Source organism: Callorhinchus milii, unplaced genomic scaffold, assembly GCF_018977255.1.
Source record: "Callorhinchus milii isolate IMCB2004 unplaced genomic scaffold, IMCB_Cmil_1.0 Scaffold9, whole genome shotgun sequence".
Lineage (NCBI taxonomy): Eukaryota > Metazoa > Chordata > Chondrichthyes > Chimaeriformes > Callorhinchidae > Callorhinchus > Callorhinchus milii.
Genome location: NW_024704750.1, coordinates 15,324,489 through 15,333,154, shown reverse-complemented (window position 1 = coordinate 15,333,154; position 8,666 = coordinate 15,324,489). Strand labels below are relative to the sequence as shown.

General features: G+C 38.8%; 1 protein-coding gene across 2 annotated transcripts; it reads left to right on the top strand.

Moving 5' to 3' along the window:
- The first annotated feature begins 518 nt into the window (after window positions 1–518).
- On the top strand, window positions 519–8,365 carry actr10 (actin related protein 10). 2 transcript variants are annotated; one of them, XM_007893299.2, is made up of 13 exons: window positions 519–743; window positions 1,385–1,457; window positions 2,094–2,176; window positions 2,698–2,806; window positions 3,649–3,756; window positions 4,079–4,146; window positions 4,256–4,335; window positions 4,518–4,553; window positions 5,013–5,092; window positions 5,179–5,252; window positions 6,054–6,135; window positions 6,428–6,629; window positions 7,777–8,365. In XM_007893299.2, exons 1-13 carry the CDS (start codon window positions 535–537, stop codon window positions 7,953–7,955), a joined length of 1,383 nt encoding a protein of 460 aa, XP_007891490.1. In that variant the 5' UTR covers window positions 519–534; the 3' UTR covers window positions 7,956–8,365. The 2 variants fall into 2 exon arrangements, with proteins under 2 accessions (XP_007891490.1, XP_007891489.1); XM_007893298.2 differs by having other exon boundaries at window positions 520–743; window positions 4,515–4,553.
- Window positions 8,366–8,666: the final 301 nt, after the last annotated feature.

Here is an 8,666-nt window from a genome sequence, read left to right as displayed (position 1 = left end):
ACGACGTGGAAACAAGCCATTTGGCCCGACTAGTCCGCGTCGCTGTGGATACTTCACACCAGACCCCCGGCCCTCCTCCTATTCCCTGACCCCCATTCCCTGAGTCTTGCCAACACTCCGCTCTTTTTTTTTTGGGGGGGGGGGGCATTTGCACTTTGTACGTTGCGCTTTTGAAGAGATTCCTGAAATACAACAAAGTGGTTGCAGTGTCTCATTGCCAATGTCACCCCAATTGCTCTGCCATATGATGCACAAGAGAGTGGGGGGAGGGGGGAAGAGTCGCCTTTACGCGCGCCTGACAAACGGATCCGACCCAGCGTTTGCGTGCGGTGGCGGTCTTTTTTTTTCTTTTAAAGAATATATCTATCTATCTATTATATACATATTTCCTCGACGAAATGGCTCGAACGCAACCCTGGTGGCGAACGATTCCCGTTTCTTTTGCGGGTTCGCGGGGCAGGCGGGTGGTGGGGGGCAGGCGCGGCCCGGGCAGCTCACTGGGTGCTGCGCGCGCCGGGGCGAGGACCCAGCCGGATGTCGGTTAGTGACGGTTCACCCGCGGCTCGAGCGCAGCTCGGGGGCCGCTCGCGACGCTCCCCGGTGGTACGAGCGCGGCCCCCGGTACCGGCCCCGGCCCCGAGTCCCGGCCGACAGCTGTGCCACAGGATGCCGCTCTTCGAGGGACTGGGCACCGGCGGCGAGAAGACGGCCGTGGTCATCGACCTGGGGGCCGCCTACACCAAGTGAGTGAGTGAGTGAGTGAGTCACGGTTGGGGAGGGACCGAGCGGGCCCGGGCCAGGCCCGGCCCACACTTGGGGAGGGAGGGAGGGAGAGAGAGAGAGAGAGAGTGTGGGTGGGTGGGGAGTGAGAAAGAAAGAGAAAGATAGAGAGAAGGAGGAGAGAAAGAGAGATGGGGGTGGGGGGAGAGAGCGAAAAAGAGAAGGGAGGAAAGAAAGAGTGAGGAAAGAGCGAGGAGAGAGAAAATAATAATATAATAATAATAATAATAATCCTCGCATTTGATATAGCGCTTTTCACGTCGGGAGGACGTCCCAAAGCGCTTCACAGAACACACTGTAAAGTGAATTGACTGTATATTTGTGGGCGAACGCGGCGGAGGGAAAAGAAAAGAGACCGACGACTGCTTTAAACTGTCAATTGGATAACGATGATAACTTTTATTTATATATATAGACACACACGTATGTATTATATATAATAAACGCTCTGAGACGCTATCCTGCGTGAGGGCACGCTGTACAAATGTAAGTTGTGGTTGCAAGATGTGCTCAAAGCAAAAAGGGTTAGAATAGTTTGTTAACTCAGGTGCGATATCTATTCCACTAAAGATAGGTTGACGTTCCTTTTTCTTCTTTTTATAAGGTGTGGATTTGCTGGAGAAACGGGACCAAGATGTATCATCCCCAGTGAAGTTAAGAAGCAAGGCATGACCCAAGTAAGTCCTGTGCTAAGCTTCTGTAAGGGTGACACAGGTTATGTTTGTCAAAATATCAAAAGATTCTTATCTGGGGATGGATGACTGGTATAGGAGCTGAAGTTATCACATTACTTGTGCTACACTGTAGCAGTTTGTCTCTAATGCTATCTTCCCAAAAGTTAAGATTCCTAGAAATCATACTCGAGCTCTGCAGTGATCCGGTCAGGTTGTATCTGGAGTATTGTGTACAGTTCTTTGTCAGCATTATTTAATGGACACCCCCCCCCACCCACCACCACCACCCAGTTCTTAGAGACCGTGCAGAGGAAAGTAATGCAGCTGATCCTTAGCATTTGAAGGATGAACTGTGAGTAACGATTTAGAAAAGATGCAGATCCTCAATCTCAAATAGACATGTTAGAGGAACCCCATATGATTATATTATGGTACAAAGGACTTCTTGAATAAAAGAGAAGGATTTGCTGGGAAATGTATTATTTTGTGGAGTAAATCATTTATCATTATAATAATCCAGTTAAGTAAAACTAAGCCATATAATTGGGCTAATGTAATTTTATATTGTAGCTTTGTCTTAAATGATAACAACACTATGTTTGTAGATTAGACTCTGATTTGTTTATTTCTGTTTTATAGAGTGTTAAAGTAGTTGAGTACAACATCAATACTGAAGAACTTTATGGTTATTTGAAGGAGTTCATTCACATGCTATACTTCAGGTACCCTGCTTTAGTTTTTTTGCTAACTGATGATTTAACAAACTAAAATTTGGTGCAGAATACACCCAAGCCCTTCTCACTATCATTCTTGATCTGGCTATCAGGAAGTGTGCACAAACATCTGAGGTGTCTTCTCTCCGTGTCTGGCATATGTTTTGCATCTTCCTTCTGATAATAATTACGTTTGAAAGCTCACAATGTGGGGAACCATTGAATACAAACCTGAATTCTATCTTCTCCTAACACAGTAAAGTAGAGGATTAATTTCATACATCATTGTGCCGTCCCTTCCTCTTCTAGGNAAAAAAATCCTTTCTGCTAGATTTCTTTAAAAGAAAAGGATTTGAATTATAAGATTTATATTCTTGATTTTTATTAAAAGTATGATATTTACCAGTTGACTCCATTTGAATAACTGAATCAGCTTCTGTTTCCTTGTTGATCTTATTCATATACATAAAATTTGCAATCCATTTTATCTGAATTCCTTGAATAAATGTATTATTTCTTTTCTTTAACAGGCACTTACTGGTAAACCCACGTGATCGCCGTGTTGTAGTTATTGAATCTGTTTTGTGTCCATCGCATTTCAGAGAAACTCTCACCAAAGTGTTCTTTAAGCATTTTGAGGTACGAAGTGGTAAGGGATAAGGTTGGACAGAAAAGATGACCTAGGCTAACTGAAATGGTATTTTATTTAAAATTGTATTTGTGAATGAGTTTTATATTTTCTCAGTGGCTTTCAATGCAAATCATTTATTTATTGACTCAAAATTTTTGTTGGATTTCACAGCTTCTCCAGTTCGTAAATATTGTTGGTCTCTGTAACAAAAAGTAAAAGCAGCTGATATTATTCATAGTTTTTTTTTCATGACCAGTGACTAATTTTAATTCAGAGCTTTGAAATAACAAGTTTGATCCGTCTACCTGAAATTGATGTAAAATGAAATATAATATGGAAGGAAGCATAAGTGGTTGAGTCACCCTGGCCTGTTCTTTAGCATCTCCTAGTGGCCAACTGAATAGATATTGGCAGAAATCTCGCAACAGGCTGGGTTCTCAGCTTGAGAACGTGTTGCAAAGAGCTGAAAGAGTGAAGCACAATATGCTCATAGGGCAAATTGATGAAATTAAAATTGCTGCAGAACATTAGCATTTTCATTGAATTTCAAAGTTGAACTAATTTGTGCTGAAGTAAGCTTTTGTGAATTCTGAGGCATGCCACCAGGTTGAATGTTGCACTGCATGTATCATTTCTGGATGGAAGGGGAGAAGAAAAAAGCATTCTTTGTCATGTAACTGAGTGGTGCCACCTTTGTGGCCACTGATACAGTTTTTAGAGCAGTTCTAGAGAACTGGATCTGAATGGCTTGAGTTCCATATAAAGATTTTTCTTAAAACTTTGGAATCCCTTTGTAATCTTTAGGATTCTGTAATGAGCTTTACAGTTTCTCTCTTTCCCTTTTGTCTAGGTTCCTTCAGTGCTGTTTGCTCCAAGCCATCTCATGTCTCTCTTGACTCTTGGAATCAATTCCGCTGTGGTTTTAGACTGTGGATACACAGAAGCACTGGCCTTACCTGTATCTTTCTAAACTCTGTAGCCCAAAATAAAAAGTTTATCCAAAACTAATGCAAGTTGAAGTAATAAAATTAGGGGAAAAGGAGAAAATGGGACAAGAAGAACTGAAGTGTAGGTTCAAATGTGAATTTCCTCTTCAGAGCATTAGATGTGTACTCATCCTATAGCTCGATGCAGTTTAGTGTTCTGCCATATTGTTGTATGAGCAATTCCTCTTTTTAATGGTAGTTAATGACTAATGTTGTTTTTTATAAAAATCCCCAAATTGTAGAAACCTGTATTCACCTTGTTTCCTGCTTGAAGTTAGACCTTAGCTTTGTCAGATATATGAAGGAATACCTATTCTAAATGCCTGGGGATCACTACCACTGGGAGGAAAGGCCATCCACAAGTAAGCATTTAAATGGTGTAATTCGTGCACGTTTATTGCTGCTGTGCAGTGAAATGTTCAAGTCTGAGATGAAATTCAATTCTTCTCAATCTTATTTTTATTACCAAAGGGAGTTGAATTCCCAGTTACTAGAAGAATGCACTGTGGACACGGGCACTGAGACCGGACAGAGCTTGGCTTCTGTTATGAGTAAGTTTTGAAGTGGAAGCAATTTTCTTCTACCATTTAAAAATTGTAAAGGAATTTAGAAATACTTCATATTTATTGTGGAAAATTTGTTTGGTGATTTTTATATTAAAACAAGTTTCAGTTTTAGAATGTGGTGTTTAGTGGAGTGGGTTCTGATATTGCTCCCTGATAAATTCCAGCAGGCACACTTCCAGATGAAATTCTAGAAGATATCAAAGGTAAGGATTTTTCCTTTATAAAAGTAGAAAATGATCTATGGTGCATTTAGATATTGTTTTTGAAATGGAAATAATAAGATAATACCATGTCTTGATTGTCTTAAGTAAAGTACAACAACTTTCATTTATATTGCTGAGAAGAACAGTAATAATTTTATCAATATAACACCTTAGTATTATATTGCTACTGGGTGTTGCTGGCTGATTCATAGAAAATTGATTAAATATTCTCACTGAGCGGTAGACTAGTGGACATGCCAGCTAGGATATGAACTTGGACGCCCAGAATTTTACCCAGAAACCATAGAATGAAACATAACAAACGTCCCTGATTTTAAATGCAGACATTTACCCAGCAATAAAGTCAAGGATATAGTTTCAGCAGTGTAAAACTATATTGAGAAAGCGCATTTTTAATTTTGAAGGGAATTCAATTATTTAAAATTTCTTGTCTTTCAGTTCGTACTTGTTTTGTCAGTGATCTCCAGCGGGGTCTAAAAATTCAGGATGCCAAGTTTAATATTGATGGAACTGCTGAGGTAAGGATGAAATGACCCTAAAAAAACTAATTTAGCTACAACTTTACGAAGGCACGTGACAGTAATTTGGTATTTTACATCTGCAGCGTCCTCAACCACCTCCGAATGTTGCGTACCCTTTGGACGGAGAGAAGATTTTGCACGTCAAAGGATCAATCAGGTTGGATAAGTTATATAACCTCATTTTGTAAGATAATGGAGTTGAAATAAATGCACAGTGTAGGATAGGGTTTGTGCCTGCAAATTTGTACCCCGAGATTTCAAACATATTGCCGTGAAAAGGCAGTTTACCCCAGCCCCAGATAGAAAGGGATGCTTTGAAGGCAAGTCACCAAAATCCACAAATGTATATTGGACCCCAAAGTCATAGTGAGCAAGATGATAAAGAAATAAGATGAATGCCTTTAATACCTACCACTTCAAGCATCATTTCTTATGCGGGGCAAATTTCTTTATCCTTCAGATAAATTCAATTCAACAGTTTGAATTGGGAAAAATACACTAATTTGTCAAAATGTTTCTGCATTCACTTCTTAAAACCGGTTTTACGAAGGGAAACTGAAGGCTTTAGTTGCAATTTGTTTAGACACTATTACAGACAAATTTTACTATGTTTTGGTTGGGAATCAACCATTTAGGCTTATTGTTAGTGAAGGAAAAATTAGTAAAGAAATCTCAGCATCTACGAAGAAAATTTTAAGACCAATATTGCAGTTGTTCGAAAGCAAACCTGTATAAATTGAACATATATTAAAATGTAAATGTATTATTTTGGTACTATCCTAGGAATATTGTCTTGTGAGTCTGTCTGCATTTTTCACCTTTCTGATGTCTAACTTGAAGATTTGACATTTAACTTGTAATGATGTTCTGAGCTCCACTTCATTATTGAGTACTGAAGTTCGTTGTGATGCAGTTCTGCACTCTTATGTAATGTTTTATGCTTGTTTCATATCTGTAGAGATTCTGTGATTGAAATTCTGTTTGAACAAGATAATGAAGAAAAATCTGTGGCCACTTTAATCCTTGATTCACTTATACAGGTGAGTAGATTTCGTGACCTAAAGTTGGTGACTTTTATTAAACTTTTCTCCATGTGCTCTGTAACAACCTTAGTCAAGAGGACAGTCGCATTGCTGATCACTGTGCTGGAAACTTTCTGGTCTGTGTGGTTCAGGAACTCAAAGGATCATCTTGTTAGTTTAAAAATTGAGTAAGCAATGGGAATACTTGCACTCTGTATTTTAGCACCTCATATCTTGGGTCAGCAAATAATGTACAGTGTAGAGCAGTCGTAAGTTGAATGTTATTTAAATGAACCTTTTTATTTTCCAGTGCCCCATAGACACAAGGAAACAACTGGCAGAGAATCTTGTGGTCATTGGTGGAACTGCTATGCTACCTGGCTTCCTGCATCGTCTTATGGCAGAGATCCGGTACCTTGTGGAGAAACCAAAGTACAGAGAAGTGCTTGCTACCAAGACGTTCAAAATCCATACTCCACCTGCAAAACCAAATTGTGTGGCCTGGTTGGGAGGTAGGAATCTGTCTTGAAAAATCTATGTTAAGAAAAATTCTCTTAACACAGAGAGGTTTCACGAGAGGTTGGCACTTGACAAAGAAATTTAACAGCACATCCAGACAAGAGGTTTCAACGATTGGCAAGTCTTATTGGAACTGAGTGTTGGTTAATTATGTAAATGATTGGAGGAATTTTCAAGTTCAGATATGGAATGGCACAGCTTGATTTGAAGTTATTCTATCTAGATAATGCAATTACTAGTTCATAGATTGTGCCATAATAACAATATCGTGCATTTTGGGCACTGTGCTTTATGCACATTTTATCAAAGGATAGTCATGAGGCTTGCTGTTCCTTACAGATGAACCAGTGCTTTCAAATTTAAGAAATCAATCCATAATTCATAGATGGCTGGATTTTTAAAAAATGTTTGATATGTGTGTAAACTGGATGTGAAACATTGCAGTTTTAATGTCCCCTTCACACTGACGGAATCACTACATTCTGATGAGCACTCTGAGGGAATAATTCTGGGCTGGAGGCAGTACTTTCTGTTGATATCAGATGCATCTCACAGCTGTTTCTGGGCCAAATGTGCTTGAATCTTTGCTTGAATCCAGTTATAGTACACATCTCGTCTTCATAGTTAATTAACAGATAAAATGGAACACTGGAGTATGTTTACTACAAATGATTTGTCCAAGAGGGAGAATAAGTAGGAGGGAGATATTTGTTCCAGAGAAGACAAATAAGGTGACAGTTAACTGTAGAACAAGAGAGTTCTAAAGTAACTAGCAGTTGTTTATTAAGTTGTAGTTTTTAAAAGATTAAAAGCCTCTTTATGTTTCTGTCTGCATGACACTGAATTTGCAAGCAGCTGTACATGCTCTACAATGATATTACTAATCATGTCTGTATAGCCTAGAATGTTGATAATGCCATATAATTTTACAGAAATTTGCATAATAGAAACAGCATCTTAAAAATTGAGATTATTTTCCCTATTATGATCTGTGAAACTTGTTTTGTGCAACTAAATTGATATAAAGCCAACTTGAACATGGCTCACTGTCCTGATAAAGGTACTTTATTGTGTTTCTCTTTTTTAAAAAACACAGAGGTTGCACCTGGTCATCTATTTGCACTTTTTTTTTGCTTCTAGGAGCAATCTTTGGTGCTCTGCAAGATATCCTAGGCAGTCGCTCAGTCTCCAAGGAATACTATAGCCAGACCGGTCGTATTCCTGATTGGTGCTGTCTGAGTAACCCACCTCTAGAAATGATGCATGAAACTAAAGCACCACCTCCATTAATGAAGAGAGCCTATTCCACTGAGAAATAGGTGATCTGGATGTTGTCCTGGAAGCTACTTAACATATGTAACAGTGTTTACTAAGTACATTGTTGTCCTCTTTAGCTAACTGCTGAGATTTCTAGATTGTGTTTCCATATGTTCACTGTTGTATTATGTCTAATAGTATTTGAATATTTGTTGATCGAGCAAAAGTGACATACTCTTAATAGCTCTCAACTAAAACATGTATGCTTATCAACAGCATGTTGTTAAGAGCTGAGGCGAAAGTATGCCATTAAGTTCTTTCATAATCCTGTTGGAGACTTATTTATGCAGCATGCAATTCAAATGGACATGAAGGTTTGTCAGTATGATTGAAAATGGCTTCTGTTGCACAAGTGTATGTTTCTCATCTGGAGTTTTCACCAATAAAGGCTCTGAAGCCACACTACACTAAATGGTTTGAAATGTAGCTCAGTAAAATGTGTTATAGTTTAGTAAAATCAAAGTTCTTTGTTACACATCTTGATGGTTAAGGGAGGTGTAAATTACCAGTTATAGGTAGCTTTTTTTTAAAAATGCTTCAAACCCCATAAATGCCACAAAAGAATATCAATTCAAAGCAAGTGGTTAGCTATTATATCTGTAAAATTCTACAAAAATTTGTTCACATAATAATAAAAAAAAGACAGTGTTGAAATGTTCCTTTGCTTCAGACTGAAGCTTTGCAACCACCTCAAACAGAAGTTTTCTGCATGT

Bases quoted from the DNA above. Each gene is read 5' to 3' on its own strand.
- actr10 (XM_007893298.2), top strand. From the start codon at position 535: ATGTCGGTTAGTGACGGTTCACCCGCGGCTCGAGCGCAGCTCGGGGGC. The intron at 1,458-2,093 runs GTAAGTCCTGTG...TCTGTTTTATAG, and splicing joins AGAAGCAAGGCATGACCCAA to AGTGTTAAAGTAGTTGAGTA. The intron at 2,177-2,697 runs GTACCCTGCTTT...TTTCTTTAACAG, and splicing joins ATTCACATGCTATACTTCAG to GCACTTACTGGTAAACCCAC.